The sequence below is a fragment of the Patiria miniata genome, unplaced genomic scaffold (assembly GCF_015706575.1).
Source record: "Patiria miniata isolate m_02_andy unplaced genomic scaffold, ASM1570657v1 HiC_scaffold_7, whole genome shotgun sequence".
Lineage (NCBI taxonomy): Eukaryota > Metazoa > Echinodermata > Asteroidea > Valvatida > Asterinidae > Patiria > Patiria miniata.
In genome coordinates, this window is record NW_024037074.1 from 33,143,478 (window position 1) to 33,161,401 (window position 17,924).

General features: G+C 43.0%; 1 protein-coding gene across 1 annotated transcript; it reads right to left on the reverse strand.

Moving 5' to 3' along the window:
• Positions 1-289: 289 nt before the first annotated feature.
• LOC119745478 (protein misato homolog 1-like) lies at positions 290-16,493 on the reverse strand. The gene is made up of 13 exons (XM_038221843.1): positions 16,243-16,493; positions 14,216-14,308; positions 11,313-11,425; positions 10,181-10,256; positions 8,537-8,778; positions 7,593-7,710; positions 6,915-7,049; positions 6,170-6,322; positions 4,947-5,078; positions 4,358-4,545; positions 3,405-3,500; positions 1,555-1,670; positions 290-806 (listed from the first exon to the last, which is right to left on the reverse strand). Exons 1-13 carry the CDS (start codon positions 16,324-16,326, stop codon positions 604-606), a joined length of 1,749 nt encoding a protein of 582 aa, XP_038077771.1. The 5' UTR covers positions 16,327-16,493; the 3' UTR covers positions 290-603.
• Positions 16,494-17,924: the final 1,431 nt, after the last annotated feature.

Here is a 17,924-nt window from a genome sequence, read left to right on the forward strand (position 1 = left end):
AACTATATACACTGAAACATAGAAACCTTGTTCAACCAAAAGCAAACGATGAGTTTAACATGGACTAGGACTTTGAACATGTGGGTCATAATTTGTGACTCAAATGCCAAATGTGACCTGGGATCTTAAAGACTTGATCGGCTGTGTCTAGTATTTAGGAGGGTTTCATCTATGGCTCCAACTTTTGTCCCTGGTCCAGAATCATTTTAGTGACATTTAATCCCAAAACCAAACAGGAGTCATCAAAGCTGTTTAGTGGAAATGGGCTCAGACAAATTGATTTTTTGGGGGGTTTAACCACTAACGTGACTGATTCGTATCCCAGTTGCAAGTAACAGCCAAACTGTTCAACCCTGTTAGAAATAAACTATATTTTCAATAAAATACGTTTTGAAATTTTGACGCTGTTTATAATTCTATCAGAAAAGAAGGAAGAGTACTTCGATGTGATTTTGACATTAAGAGCTACAAAAGTTATTCTGGATCCAGAGACAAAAACCATAGATGAAGAAGTAGCCAATTAAGGTCGGGAAAACTCTCCCAGTTCTGGAAAAGGTCTCACAAGTCTGGTACCTGAACTCCCAATGCCGTACACGTAGAGCTTTAAGCACACTGCTCGTAGCAGTGAGCCAAGCCCTCCAGGCTGCTGAGGGCCTCACTGTACTCGTCCTGTTCCAGACCATCTTCCAGGAAGCCGTGGCATTTGCGGATGTCCAGCTTGCCGGCCTCCTTGACCAGGTGGGAGAGCATCTCTTGAGCGGACGGGGAGGTCTGGAGCGATGTCATCATAGGCAGGCTCTCCACCACTGGGGGTTTGAAGAAGTTTGGAAAATACACTTCATGTTAGCATGGTTAATGAAAAGCAAAGTCTCTTTTGAGTCACTATGGGCTCCGTGCACAAGTACCCCCTCAATGGTAAGAAAGGGAGAGTTGGGGGAGACAACAGAATGCACTGCTGACAATTCGCTCGTACCCCCGCCCTGCAAACAGGACGCTGGATACTCTGAATTCACGCTCTGATTGGTTGGATTTTGCGTGACCAGTTACCTGCGCGTCATCAAGGTCATGACTCTGCAAGGTTTGAAACGGCCGTTAAGACTGATTCATTACTCTTTTATTCCAGTTTAGAGATTTGGGTGGGGGGGGGGGGGGGGGGGGGGGGGGGGGGTGGGTGGGGGGGGGGGGGGGTGGGGGGGGGGGTGAGGGGCGACGGGGATAGACTTGCCCAAGGCCATACGTCAGAACAGGCAATGAAATGGACACATAATACAAGCAGAGTCATTTTTGATTTGTCACATTAAGAAGGTTGAATTCTTTCATTATCTTAGAAGAATGTCCTTACAGTGCATAATTTTACTGACCAAACCTTTTCAGTTTGGACAAACATGGAATAAAGGTTCAGAAATGTTTGACGACAAGTAGGCACAGAATATACATGTTCACTGATCATTGGTTAAGCTGAATACAATTCTCTGTGTGCCCTTTACAATATATTGTGAAAGGCTTTAGTGGTTTAATTGATGATACAAGGAATAGTTTTGTGTTCACACTAACCTTCCTCCTCCCTGCGTTGCCAGTCCTGGAGGAAACCCTCTCTGCTCATCCGAGGGTCAAAGATGTGAGGGAACGGGGCAGCGGTCTTCAACGGCTGGTTGACACAAAGTCCCGAGCTGCAATCAAATTACAATCAATCATGAAGAGGCATAAAGTTTGATTAGAAAATGGTATACAAATATTGAGTGGCACGGAGTGAAATGGGAGGAATATTATCGCAAGGTAAAATCTGGACTTATCCATTTCACGAGGTGAAGCCGAGTGAACTGGAAAAAGTCCAGATTTTACCCAGCGATAATATTCCTCCCATTTCACAATTTAAAGCCACTCAATATTTGTTTTATATAAGTGACATACATATCCTTGTCATTTGATATATTTAACCTTTATTTCATCATAAAATTGGTGGAAAATGTGTTTCTCTCTTCCAAACCACCCCTTCACGAAAATGTTTGAAGCCAACTCTGTAGCGCTGGCTCTTCGGAACAATTCGCGCCACACGCAACGCTGAATGCGCACACCAGCATGCATTTGCACACAAATACCGCGTCATGGAACAAGTATTATCATAACTGTTGAATAGTATTTCCCATTCACAATGGGCGAATGGGACTTTTTGAGCCCCGGCGTGAATGGGAGTAATAACGAATGTCACGTGATGTGAGTTCCACCAATCAAATGACAAGGATCTGTATGTCAGTGATATAAAAATGTCTGTCTCCACTTGAGGCAAATACTAATCCTTACCCTGGAAAGTATTTTGGGTAAAAATACTGCTAAATGTACAACATGCTGCCCTTTGTTTCATATTTCAGGTCAAACATCTGAAGGCCAAATTTACTGCCTCAAAGTCTGTGGTCACCAACTGCAGCCAGATACAAACAGTGGCACGGGTCAATGGGGTTTGCTTCTAATGTCTCAGAATTGGCAGTCTATGCACTGGTGTTGGTGGGTCAATGCAGCAAGGCTCAAAAGACTTTTACGCTTGTTGTGCTGCGCTGTGTTTGGCAAGGTATTAGGGTTACTTTTACATTACCCTGATGCAAAAATTACATCCACAGTTACTGATGATGGCACCTGCTGCTATATCAAATTCAAACCAGCCAGCCGCTCCAGCAAGCTCAGAGGTTGGATAATTAAAACATTGGCACTAGTGAACAGGAGATCTGCATCTGTGTTCCTCCAGCAAAACGGCTACAGCCGCATCCCGCTAGAGTTGGCGTGGCGCGGGGCTAGAGGGGCTAACTAAAGGGAGGGCGTTGATGTTGCACGAGGGATCAGTGAGGGCATTTTTGAATTGATCCAAACTTTTAGCATTGATGACGTTGGGAGGCAGGTTATTCCAGTGTGGGATTGTGGATGGATAAAAACTGGTGCTGTAGATCTTGCTTTTGGCATGAAGTCGGTGGTATGAGAATTGGTGAGACCTCCTGTGTGTTCTTGTTTGTGAGGTGCGACTATGCCCAGCTTCAATATCAACCAACCCATGAACAATTTTGTAGAGCATGGTGAGACGTGTCGCCAGTCTTCGGGACCGTGGAGGGGCCATCCAAGCTCATGTAGCATGGCAGTAACACTGGAGTTTCTGGTGAAATTGTTGCAGCACATTCTAGCAGCCGAGATCATGGGTTCGATGGATACTTTTTCACTCACAAGCTTTCACACAGCATGGGAAATACATCGTATATTAAAAAAAAATGACATCGGTGGAGGGTTAAAAACCCAAATACTTACTTCCTGATACTTAATTCCATGGCTAGTCATTAATTCTGGGAAGTTGGAAGAGAGAGAGACGTAGAGGGAGGATTCTGACAAGTACAGAGTGTGAATCACTGGTTTTTTCCACCTACCTCAGAGTTCTTGTGTACATTCCTGTCAGGTAGCATTTCAGCATCTCGTTGACTGAGCGGCACGATTCAAGTGCATTCTGGGGTTGTCTACCGGGTCTACGAACAAAACAAGAGAAAGCTAATAATAATAATAATAATAATATAGTGCTTATATAGCGCTTTATACCAAAGGTCTCAAAGCGCTTCACAATTATTACCCCTGTTCATCAGGCCATGAGACCAGTTTTTGCAGCAGCTCAAGATCAGCGCAATCTGGTCTCTACCTTCACAGGTACCCATTTATCCTCCTGGATGAGAGAGGCAATTGTAGTAAAGTGTCTTGCCCAAGAACACAAGCACCATGTTCCCCGTCCGGGTTCGAACCCACGTACCGCGGCAAGTGAGCCGAACACCGTAACCATTGGACCACAGCGCTCCACAAAGCTACAATACTCTGGGATGCAAGCGGGCTGTCCTTGAAGCAAATTGTTTTAATGCCCCTTAACCCCATACAACCCCTCCCCCCACAAAAAAACCCACATGAATAATAATAATAATGAGCCTCAACAGTCTCTGCAAGTCAAATAGGTTAGTGGCGAATAATCACAGGGTATTGAATTTGAATACGGCTGTTGGTCATGAGTTGTGTCTTTGGGCAAGCCACTTTACTCCTACCTGACCAGGAGTCTAAATGTGTATAACAAAATTCATTAGAGAATGACCCGCAATGGACCAATATCACCTTCCTGGGGAATACAACTATTCTAAGTCAAATCATGCCGAGAAAAAGGATAGCTTGATATCTAAATTTGCTCAAGACATAATTTACTTAAATGTTCAAAAGAGAGGGAAACAGTACACAAATATAACATGGTTTGAGGGTGGATAGTCGATATTAGCTCCCCGAGGTACTGGAAGTTGACAAACTAGTTCTGAGGCGACGCTGATACAAACAAAGTTCATGGTACACTCACGTGTATATCCTGTCCATGGGCACGCCCCGCAGAACCACCGACTGGGCAAATGGTTGGACGTTGGCGCCTTTGCGGGTGTGGGGCATCAGAGTTGTCCAGGGTGGGTTCTGGGTGTAGCTGCCCAACACGCCGGCTAGGTAACCGTGGTCGGGGAACGGTAGAGGAAATGACGTCGACAGCATTGAAACCTGGCAAGAACAAAACAAAACATACGTTTTTAACTCGTAACTCCTGAGGTGTTTCTGCAAGGAACCTTTCTTAATCTTCCAAAATCTGCCAATGTGCAATAAAAAGGTCATCAAGCCAGACGAAAATTTTGTGGGTTGGCTCTGCCTTCCGAAATTCCCCTAAACCTTCCAAAGCCTCCTGATGGAATTTGGAGAATCAAAGAGGGTTACAATACACAGAGAGGTAGCATACAATTTCAACATGGTTTGAGGGGACGTACTGCAAAATTACTGGTCTGCAAAGTGGAAAGAGGTAGTCAAACTCAGTCAACACCAAAAGACCATTACTATACCATTTTCCTCTGCAATTTTTCTAATTCTAAATTTTACAACCCCATATCTTCTTAAACAGCCATTATTACCTTCCTGCCCAGGTTTGCCAGGGCCTCAGTCAGGACGGAGAGTGAGATGGGATCATCGGCTACTCTGTAGGGCAAGGTGGCTGTGTCCAGGCTACTGGCTAGGATTGCACTGGTGTGGTAGGCAAGAGAAGGCTGAAAAGACACAGTCATGAATATTCAGATAATGCTCAATTTCAAGAAAGATTAGCACGTTTCAGTTTCAATGATGATATTCAGTTTCTTCAATGAACATTTGGTTTTGGTAATGAAGATTTAGTTTATAATGATGAATTTTCAGTTTTAATGATGAATATTCAGTTTTAATGATGAATATTCAGTGTTAATGATGAATATTCACTTTTAATGCTGAATTTGAATGATGCCTATGAAATTTTGGCTTATTATTTCAGTGCAAGTGGAGCTCGCTGTGGTCTGTAGATATGAACATGTGAAAATCACTGCTAAATATTGGCACCATACATTTACATTGGGGTGTCCCTCACTTCTGAGCTATGGGCAATTCTTTAACATCCAACATACATGTACGTCCAACCACGTGATGAACATGTACAAAGTAGTTAAAATTGTGGTGTACCTTAGTTTGGTCTGTAATTGAATTCTTCGCAATAGACGTCACATACTAGTGATATATCACATTCACTTTCCCTGGCTGTGACTGCTTATGTAACTTGATCAGCTACGTTTTGCCTGTAGGTGATTGACAAGCCAGCTGTGCCTACCACTTGCCTGCTTTTGTCTGTTGACGGAATTTGACTAGTCACAGTGCCTGCTTGAAATATGATCTGACTGTTGGTGACTATGAAGTGGATTGATTTTTTTGGACTGTCTGTGACTGTTCAGACAGCAGGAGGGTTAATGCTTTGGTTTTGTATACCAATGCAGATGTACGAATAGCTGTACGAAATTTCAAGCTTTCCATAGTGCACAAACATGGATGCATTCAGCATGGATCATTGCATTTGGCGAGTTAGCTCTGTAGTACAGTGAAATCTCGAAAAGTCAAACTCTGAAAGCCCAAAACAACTACAAACAAAGAATCCATTCCCTTCAGTAGTATAACAGTGATATACGACCCTGCTTAACTCAAAACTCTGCTTAAGTAAAATTCTGAACCTGTTCCCTTGAGGGTTGACTTATCAAGATTTCACTGTAATTAAATGCTCTAAGGTCCATACACTGATACAATATAAACGTTAGCTTGAATACAATCTTGAGATTCCTACCTTGTAGTGGACATTCTGGAACTTGGCTGGCATGCCTACTTTCCTCCAGAGTGAGGAGGCAAGAGACAGGGGCAGGAGGATGGAACTCTGCTCGCTCAGTCGCTGGAAGGCCAGGACCGAGTTGATCAAACGGTGGTTGTCCGCTGTGTGGGTCTGTGGAAAAGACCCAATAGATTCAGCGCTTGAATTTCATGCAAAAATCCATTAGTAATGTGTTTTTATACAGCGCACGTATCCACTAGCTTTGGTGCTCAAGGCGCTACATCATTATTACCCTGCTTGTTGGGCCAATGAAACATTCCAAACACCATCTCAGCTCCCTGGGGAGTATACAGCTCAATGCTGCCATTTCGGGGCAAATCAGCTAAAATCAACCACAATAGCCATCTCTGCCCTCACATGTACCCATTTACTCCTGGGTCAGAAGCTGATTCAACATCAGCTTCCGATTACTGAATTAGTCCGTCTTTCAGCTAAGTTCATTCATCTAGCTAAGAACAGCAATACAGATTTTAGTATCGCGACACCGTACCACAGCATATTTGTATCATGGTTATGCTACACAAGTGTTACTAGACCACTAGTATTTTTGCTAGACTAGCACACATTAACTTACTATGCACACATTAAGTAGTAAAGAAGAAATTTCTTAAAAACTATTTTGAGGTTTGAATGAATGCAATCATTCAGATAAACAACATTAAGTTGTAAGGTGAAAGGCGAGAGGAGACACATTCATTCTTACATTGGTTGTAAAAACTGCTGGTGCCACTCCAATGGCCATGATACCCTTGCCTCTGTACTCATCAGCTAGGCTCTCCACGAGGCTGGATCCCAGACCACCAAAACCATCATAGAAGTCCACTAACACCTGAAACCCCTGCGTGAAACAGAGTGCAATAAAAAAATAACATGGAGAAATTAAAGATTTTATCCTTTTTTTTGTTTTATTAATTGAGCCCAAAATAGCACATTCCAGCCGAACCTGCCCCTTTAACCCTAACAGCCCTGAATCCTTCAAAATCCTCTTTGCCAAAGTGGAGGAATTTGGAGGAATGAGGTTACATGGCAAAAGTGCGTTACTGATTTCGTAGGATGCACTTTGTTAAGGTCTTGGGCCGGACGTTGTGCTGTTTTTGCTCGGCCATGCACAAATAAAGGCCTGGATTATACTTGAAATCCTCCATACTGCTCCAGGATGTCACTGGCCAAGCCTCAACATATTGACAGTCACTGCCGCAGGATTTTGCTGGATTCAGGCAGTGGTCACCCCTCCAAGGGCCATATTCAAGAAATAATGGAGGAATTTTTTACAAGATTGAGGCTATATGCTTTTTTTCCATGAGGCCAATTGGATTGAGGCTACATCCTACCAAAAAGGCCTAGGGAGTTAGGGTTAATATTTTTAATGTGAAATGTATACCTGGAGGTGATCGCATTCTTCGACAAAGAAATGCAGTCTGTTTTCGATGTCTTCTGCAACGTCCTTCTTGGTCAGGAGACTACGTCCTTTGGTGAAGAGCCCAAAAGGGTCAATCTCACTGCAACAAACAGGGCAAAAGGTAATACGACAAGTAGAGTATGAATGCTCTACTACTCAGGACAAGCCAACAGATACAGGTGTGTACTCAGCCCTTAGATGCCCTGTTACAAGGAACATTCCTCGGTCCTTAAAAAATCCTGAACCCTTTCTCTCTGCTTCATAACCCTTAAAACCACTCAAACATTTGCATCAAAATAATGCCCTGCCGGTACATGTGTGTTTCATTATACAGGGTGAGTAAAAAAAACCGAAACCCAGATGTCGGGGCTACTGTTCTATTGAAGTTCTGCATGTAGCACATTGAAAATCTAGGATATGAAAGCCAATTTCATTAGCTTTCTTTTAGTACAAAAACCATTCAAATCACGCATGTACTTTTCAAGTTACGGAATTTGTAAACACAACCACCGTTTTATGGTTCTGTCCACGGATCACAAAAAAGGTGTGCGTTCTTTCAGCAAAACGAAAACAATTCGGCCTTATAATGTGACAAGTGTGGTATAAACTGGTTCCCCTTCATCTTCAAATAGAGGGATTGGTAACCAGCGAGTAGCAGGGGTGTGACCGACCACTGATAAAAATAGCTGAAGACAGCTGAAAAAAGGTGTAAAAAAGCTGAACTTTGGAAATCTCCTATACTTTTGTACAAAGCAAGTGAGGGAAAAGCTAAAATCCAAAATAAAAAAAAGGTGAAATCAGCTTTAAAGCTGAGATTTCACACCCCTGGTGTGGCTTGAACAGTGCCCAACGCCAACGGCCACTGAGCAATCCGGTTTTCTAACATGAAGATCAGTGAGAAGGGGGAATCTAGTGTCCCAACGTACCTGCCATGGGCATGCTCCTTGATCACTGTGACAGTCTTAGGGTGCAGATGCCCATGTAGGAAGTCCGACCACACGTCAATGCTCTCATCCAGACGGTACACCTTGGCCGGTTTGGCCGTCATGGGCTGACCTGGTGAACTTTGACCTTCCGGGGGCGGACCCTGCACCTCCATGGTGTCTGTCTCGGGGGTCGACTGGTCGTCTGTTTTCTTTGGTCTTTGCTGGGTGTCATCCAACAGCATCTGGTGTAGATAATAGCAATATATATCTTTAAAACTATGAACCATATCTTTTTGTAACCAATCATTTTAGGTCTCCTAATCCATCAGCATGCCTGCATTCGACGTGGACAACCTTCATAAATCTTCCTTCGCGAAGCCAAGCCATGATGACATGTAGCTAGCTCTCCAGGCTACCACAGAAAAATGACCAACAACCATAGCTGCCAACTTTTTTTTCAAAATCCAAATTAGTAATCAATCCCTGCGGTCATTTTCAACTGTGCATACATTAACAGTGTATGTACCAGCTCAAACTCCACTAAGAATTGTCCCTTTTTTGTTGTCTTGGAAGTCATGATGATGTCAAATAAAGTTCGAAAAATGTTTCGTAAATACTACAAACATGATGAAAACTTTGGACTCACATGGCAATCTTTTGGGGGCCATCTTCAAAAGCGAGTGTATGACACACTAGCTGGTTCCAAGTTGTTTGCGCACACGTATTATACTAACTGGCTGGTGCCCAGCGGTTACATCGATGTCAGAATTACTTGGCTACGACTTGATATTGGTAGCCACTACAGCCATGTCCCATAAGACTCGTGTGCAATTCAAGCCGTAGCCGATAATTTGGACACGGCTTATATCTAACCGATTTGTCAGCGTTTTGGTTCATAAACTCGTGGTATTTAATTGACAATGTAAACGATTTTGAGGAAATTCGTAATTCAGAATACAGCTTGTATTATCGTTATGATTATGCCAAATCCGGAAAAGTTGGCAGGCATGTTATTAGTGGGGTGCTGTGGTCCAATGGTTACGGTGTTTGACTCATGTGCCGCGGTACATGGGTTCGAATTCTGACCGTGGGAACATGGTGCTTGTGCTCTTGAGCAAGGCACTTTACCATTATTGCTTCGTCCTTCGGATGGGACGTAAAGCCGTAGGTCCCGTGTGTTGTGTAATGCACGTTTAAGAACCCAGTAACACTTATCGCTAAGAGAAGGGTATTGCCCCAGTGTTTCTGGCAGTGGCTGCAATATGCGCCGCAGCACCTTGTACACTCTTATAAGGTGCTACATAATGGGTCTCATATCTCTCATCAACTTTATTGACCTTTCTTTTATTATAGACATATTTCCAGCGCCTTGAGTACCTAATAGTTGGTAGGTAAGTGCGCTTTATAAGACTCCGATATTATTATTATTTTGTAATTTGTATTTCATACAGAAATAATGCAAGTACAACACTGTCAAGCGAATACTACCCCTACATGTATTGTAAACACTAATACATTTAACAGATACTACTAGCTTTTACTTGCTGATTGTGGTAATTGTTTCATGCCAATTGTGGTGACAGGTTATTGCTACAAATTCTGGAAAATTACACTTTTTGTTCAAAAGTCATATGCATAACTCACATCCTGCGCATCAAGATCGGAGAGGAATTCGTTTTTCGGTGGTGCTTTTTCTTCATGAAGGGTAACATCTCCCTCCCTGAAAAAGAAACAGAGAGTATTTAATGGAACCTCTGTTTTCTGAACAAAAATGAAACTGAAACATGGAGAAAAAATAAATGAAAGGAATGCAAAATATTATTGACAAGGAGAAAACTATTAACTTTGAAATGTCATGGAAATGGTGTGATCATAACTCTACCTTCCAACATGTCCAAGAAAAAAAAAAATGCTAACGGAAACCAACCCCCCAAAATATGAAACTCTAAAGTTGACAATGCGAAATGAATGAAAACGTTATTGAGGTAAATTTAAAAAAATATATAAAATACTGCAAGTAAAACTTGCGCGATCCCTCTGGCATCCTGCCAGTTTGTATACATGTACATGCACAGGCAGTTAGTAATTTTTAGGGACGGCCTTGATTGTCCACCCGACAGGTACCACTTCTCAGTTGAAGGGGAGTTTGGGTTGAATGGAGAGTTTGGGTGAGACACCGGACTAACATATGTTAGAGTCATTAGTATCTATCCAGAGACCTCGTAAATATCCATATTGGAAAGGATTTTTTTGACGTCGTTGGCCTTCTCTCCACAGACCACCTTTCAAGTTTGGTTGAGATTGTTGACTGAACTGTACAGTGAAATGGAACACACACACACCCGCACATGCGCTTACACAGGCATAGAAGTGGGGTACTTCCTTTGTTCTCGTGTACTAAAATTTTGCAATGTCGCACACTAACTCCAAAATGCTCTTATTTTAACCAGAATTAATTTCCTGGGCTGAAATTCGGACTTAATATCCCCTTTCTAAAACTCTTCCATTTGCGACAGATCAACCCACCCTGGAAATTCCTAGTTTTTGAGTAAAATCCATATATCTATTTCATGAAAAACTTGTGGGGTACCAAAACGGTAACCAGCAAGTCGGTGGGCATTCCTTGTGGGGTACCTCCCTTTGTTCCGGTACCCCATAAAGCAGTGTTTATACGTTCACACATACACACACACCGACACACAGAAGGAATACGCGATCGCAACATCCCCCTGAAAGCCAGGGGGATAAAAAAGCGAATTGAGACAAGCAAACTTACCACTTGATATCTTCCTTTGTTTGATAGTCATACAGCACTCCCTCAGCTTTTAACGTGTTCAGGCTACCTTTAAGGTCAAGGGTCACAAGTCTGGGGGTGTAGGTCACAGCACCCTGGGGGAAAAAAAACAATAGCAGCAATTGTTGAAAAGAAAAGAAAAGATAAAGATAAAACAAGTATAATACATGTATTCTTGAGACCCTGCTTCAAGCATTTCATAAGGACTGCTGCATGTAAATCCAATATCTGTAGAACAACTACTGAAGTCTGGTTGTGGTACCGCTGGGCAGACACAAACTGGCCAGCTGACCCCGGCAAGCTGAGTGGTCAAGTGGTCAGACATCTGTACTAGTAAGCAGAAGTCACGGGTTTGAATCCCACCCGAGTAAGCTTGTGAATTTATTTTCCTTGCAAGCCCTTGGGCAACAATTGGACTTAGCAACGATTATATTGTTTCTTAAGGGAGCGTCTCATAAGTCGGGAACGTTCGCGGTCCAATGGAACGTTCCGTAGGAACGCCAGGCGTTCCAATGGGAACGTGCCGCGTTCCCAATGGAACGCGGGTGCGTTCCGCGCAATGAATGGAAAGCACCGATCTGCGGTCCAGCTGGAACGGGGAGGGAACACCGAGTTCCCGGCGGAACGCTCCACGGATGGGTATTCGCGCTTGGGTATACGTACGTGAGTACGTTTGTGCAGCAGGACCCGGAGTCAGAGTTTGTGCTCAAACGCAGATTTTTGTCTGACAAAAATTATATCGTCAATAGTAAGCTCCGCTTTTATCCTTTTTTTTTATTTCGTAAAAGCATAGCATAGTACCATGCCAAAACATTCAGGCCCTCAAGTACATTTTATCAGCTGGGCTGTTTTCGAGATGAAGACTATAATTCTTGTTTGGAAATGATTTGTTTTTAATTCGAAATCCCTCACTCCTTCTACGCTATTTTTGTTGGGTAATTTCAGTAAACCTATCACGTAGTGTCCAAGACAATTTTTGTCCTTGCATGCATTTTACAAACATGCGCCCTGTATCAATTGTAAACGAGAAAACACAATCACCGTAGCCATGTAAACGTTCAGGGCGAAATTTCACCGAAGAACTTCACATCTGCCGTAACAATAGCCACTGCGTTTCGTAATCGATTATAATATTAAACAGAAATTCATTTAATATATTTCGAAATCCCCTCACCCCTCCTCTATCTACGACTTTTTGAGGAGATTCACTTAATCTAGTACGCATTATCAAAGTATTATTTAAAGAAATATTGTTCTTGCGCAAGCATACTTTGACGTGAATACACACTCACCACAGCGTAGCGATTACTTGTGATGGTAGGTTCGGGGCTACCGACATTTCACCACAGAAACGATTTTTACATCATTAGATTTACCAAGATTCCATCCGCATTAACGCTCACTCGTACCTTGTGTCGAACTTTTTACCCAAACCATCACAGAAATTTCACAATCACGTCCAAATATTACATATAAATCCTCAAAAACAGGCAAAACCTACCGTTCAGTGACGCACGGTTTGCCGGAGATCGCGACGCCATTTTTCCTGATGCCAAATGGGCAAATATTCGAAACTGGGCCATGGTATACGCGATTTGCTGGGAACGTTCCGCTGGAATGTGCAAAAGAACGCGTGTGCCCGACCATTCCGCTGGACCGTTCTCGCAAAGGGATTTTGCCGTTCCAACGGGACGGTCCCGTGTTCCCAGTGGAACGCCGGAGCGTTCCAGTTCGGGAACACGCCGTTCCAATGAGAACGTTCCGAGCGTTCCAACTTATGAGACGCTCCCTAAGTATGCAAATCCTATTCAGTACATGATAAATTTTCGATCCATGAAGAGATTTGGTTTGCACTCAACATTATGATTAAATTGAATTTTTTTTTGGGGGGGGGGGGACTATAAGGGGGATCACCCTCCCAACGCACCACTGGCCAAACTTAAGAAATCCCATTTTGCAGTTGTCTCAGTCACTCCTACATATCCCACGCTTCAAATCTTTACACTCGAAATTATGATTAAACCTCCCTGGGCTCCCAGACTAAATGAGTATATAAAATGGGTCGGCGAAGGGCAAAAACCAATATCAAACTACTGGAACTGGTATGCAAATAATGAGTTAAGGCTCAGATTTCGGACTCATATTCAAGTCTTTTTGCCGATTCTCAGCACACCAGTTTTTCACAAACACTCAACCATCTACTTTCAAAGGCTTGATTTCACCAATATTATACCGAAATACATGTACGTGAACTATACACCCCGAGGACAGACGGACAAAGGGAGAACAACAGATTCTTTGTGTCCTCGAGAGTTCATCTTTTGTTGAAATCGGTCCTCAGTCGTGCGTTTGTGTGCTTAGTCTATGGCAGAGTGTTATATTACAGGGACAAAGGAAAAGACAAAGCATTGTCCTCGAGAGTATAGTAAAACACGACTGAATGTACATGTAAGTGCAGATATTACTTAGAAAGTACTCGACTGTGACATTGATGTTATCGTGCAATCCTTACACATGTACACCGTATGCATGTGTCAATTGAAAGAGGGACCCAATGACCCCCAGCATGGTGCGTCAAGAGCGCGTCATGTTCTTCATGGCTGTGACACACTGGGGTGCGTCAAGTCATGATTTGGTGTGTCAAACAATTTGTCTGGTGCGTCACTTTTCCTCAGTAGGTGTGTCACAATCTGTGAAAGGCGGTATAAAATTACCAAATAGCTTCAAAACTATCAATTTGATGCGTCAGTGACACACCATTCCTAGGGGTTATGAGGTGCGTCATACAATGAGTAGGCGCATAAATCATCTTCTGGTTATGTCTATTCAGTGAGCATGGAATGTAAGCAAGGCTCAAACTCTCAAATTCCCAAGCCTTTTCCTACCGTCATGGTCCGGCCTTCCCTGTACAGCACGTCATGGTTGATTTCCTTGGACACAACGGCCGCCGGGTTCTCATCATACAGAAACGTGGATTCCTGAAACATCAAAAAACGAAGAAAGGTTTTTGTTTCGTTCAAGTCAATAAAGGGTAGAAGGAGAGAAATTGAATTGAAATGGTTTGGAACCTGGAGCCTCCGGATTGCCATACTTGCGCCCATCTCCCTGTGCTCGTTAACCCTCACCATCCCAAATCCTCCAAAATCCTTTTTGCAAATTGGAGGAATTTGCAGGATTGAGGTTACATGGCAAAAGTGCGTTGCTGATTTCGGAGGACGCACTGTGTCAAGGTCTTGGGCCGGACCTTGTGTTGTATATATACTCAGCCTAGCATAAGTTTAGTCCTTGATTACACTTGACATCCTCCGCACTGCTCCAGGATGTCACTGCCTCTGCCTCGACCTATTGACAGTCATAACCGGAGGATTTTGCAGGATTCAGGCAGTGGTCACCCCTCCATGGACCATATTCAAGAAATAATGGAGGAATCTGCAGGATTGAGGTGATATGCTGTTTTTCATGAGGTCAATTAGAGGATTTTGCAGGATTGAGGCTACATCCAGCAAAAAGGCCTAGGGAGTTAGGGTTAACGCTCTCTTGGCCAACTCCAAAACTTTGAATGTCTTTGTTATCTTTCTTCTAGTCAGAAGTAAAGATGTGATGTTTACACATTTAAATGTTTATTTAAACAAAAATAATTCTGTCATTCAGTATTCATCGGTCTGAAATACACCTGCATGCGTACACTGTTGACCACAAATGAGTGACAGGTAACTGCCATCGATGCACTTTGGTGAAGTTGACGCACGCGCAGTGGAAACCACCTGACATGCCTGATTGGTCTGTCTGATGCTTGCCAGGAAACAGTCTAGCCAGAGCCATGCACAAGACTACTTTTCCTGAATTCAAAATGGCAGCCTCAAACAAGGCGTTTGTGACACGGATGTTTCCAGAATTGAAGGTGAAATTTCTCTTTTCTTCCCAAAGGTATGTAAACCTAACCACCACCATTTGTATTTCCAATTCCCACTGAAGCCTACAGGGGGCGCATAAGGCAGTTTGAAGACTGTTCTAGGGGTGAAATCTAAAGATTTTGATCGGGGGTACGAGTGAAAATGGCAAAAAAAACATTATTAGTCACGCAATACGGCTACGTACCTAGGACTCTACTATCGCCCTAGCTTGAGTTACTGCAGCTGACATGCTCATATTCATTCACATGTAGCGCTGGAGACATAACCTAGTGGTGAGAGTGTGGTAGCAAGAGACCCTAAAAAAATGGCCTCTCAAAAATTGTCAATATTCACCTCTAATATCCCACCCCAGATTTCATTTACATACCTCATACATTCAGCAGTCATTCACGAAGCTAATAATCGACATAAAACAGACCACAAAAAACAAATGTGAAAAATCTTGACGATTTCGGTGGCTTGTCCATAAAAAAATGTCCAGTTCCAACGGCTGTCGTCCATTTTGTTTGGTTAATTATGTAAATGCATGCATCACGTGATGACATCGAAAAAACATCTGCGCGCGCAATGTATGTGGGTACCACACCACTTTCAGGCGCCGCAAGTGGGTTCAGTTTTCGTCTGGTGCGTTGACGTGGATCACATTCTCGTTGTCTTGCTTTCCCAAAGCCCCGCAATTGTCAAGATTTTTCACATTTGGTTTTTTTTTGTGGTCTGTTTCAAGTCGATCATTCATGTCATCATTAGCTTCGTGAATGACTGCTGAATGTATGAGGTAAAAATGAAATCTGGGGTGGGATATAAGAGGTGAAAATGGACAATTTTTGAGAGGCCATGATTTTAGGGTCTCTTGCTACCACACTCTCACAGCTAGGTTATGTCTCCAGGCTACATGTGAATGAATACATATGGATTATGATGAGCATGTCAGCTGGAGTTACTCAAGCTAGGGCTATTCGGGAAAAAAAGACAGGCCTTTCAATTCGACGCCTACCTACCTGAATATTCCAGATGTGGGTACCAACAAAGTTGGAGTAATGACCACACTGCAAAGTGACAATCTCTCGACCCCAGCCAGCCATTTTGGACCAGAATTTGGCTGGAAAAAAATCACGTCGACACAAGCTCCATTGGAAATTTAGAAATTTTTAGTAGGAATCAATGAATTTTACACCTGTATGGTAGCCTTAGGCAATGTGCCAATTTTGTGTGAAACTAGGTGTAACCGAAAGCAAAATAGGAATGGTACCAGACTAAAATAACCTTTTTTTTATGGTGGAAAATGTGGCCAATAGAGGGCGCCATTATACGGTAATTCACTTACACTGATGAGGCACTGCCTTTCTTGGCGACCCCATCCCATATTTCTTCCAATTTTTTACATGATCATGATGAAGTTGTACAGCTTTGGCATTTTTGAGGGAGAGCATTCCATGACATTAGTGACTTGGGAGGAGCTCTTCCTGCAACCAATGTTCTTGGTTTGAAGAGCTTCAGAGTGTGACCCGGTGTTTATATTGCCGTCTTAATTAAAATTTATCAAATCATTTTAACAGCGCTGGCTTAAAAGGGTTTTTTTCAAAGCACTCTTACACGTCTTTAATTGTTTCTAGCGAGTACAGGGCTTGCAGAAGTTCTTCATAAGGCAGGGCGTAGCAAGGTCATTTCTTGGGGGGGGGGGGGGGGGTAGACGTGAAAAAGGGCACTTGCCTGATACATTTTTTGTTCTCAAAGTCACCGGCCTCCGTAAAATCAAAAAGCGCGGGGGCCGGGGAGATATGAAAACAAAAGGACGCACGTGAACAAGAGTCACTCGTAAAATAAAGAAGGGCGCTCGTGAAAAAGGGCGTTCGATAATTTTTTTTTTTTTTCTACGAAATATGCCCTTCTTTTTTTTTAAGTTCACAATACCCCCCTCGGGCGCCCTTTCTTTCACGAGTGCCTTTTTTTTCAAGAGTGTCCCTTTTTTCACGAGTGCCATTTTTCATGAGCGTCTTTTTTTTCGGAAGCGCCCTTTTTTTCCACCAGTGCCATTTATTTCACGAGCTCCACTTTTTCATGAGCGCTTTTTTTTTCACGAGCGCCCTTTTTTCATGAGCGCCCTTTTTTTCATGAGTGGCCTTTTTGGAGTGCCCTTTTCAAAGAGCGTCTTTTTTCCCACCAGTGCCATTTATTTTACGAGCTCCATTTTTGTACCAGTGGTCTTTTTTTTACGAACGCTTTTTTTTTCACGAGCACCTTTTTTTTTTATGGCGCCCCTTTTTTCAGGAGTGCCGTTTTTGGAGTGCCCTTTTTCTTCCACCAGTGCCATTTATTTCACGAGAGTCTATTTTTGTACCAGTGCTCTTTTGTTTACGAGCGCCTTTTTTTACGAGTCACGAATGCCCTTTTTCCCGAGCGCCTTTTTTTTTTTTTAACAAGCACCAGTTTTGATGAGCGCCCTTTTTATCACGAGTGTCCTTTTTCACGAGTGCCCTTTTTTTGCAAAAGTTTTGATTTTGCATGAGTGGCGTTTTTCCACGAGTACCCTTATGAAACAATGACACTCGTGAAAAAAAGAGCACTCAAAAATATTGTGGGTTGGGGGTGGTTAGAACCTTATGCAAAACAAAACTGCGTCTTCATCAAGTTGACCTGCAGATTCTGACTATTACTGAGGGCCATGGGCGTCGCCAGGATT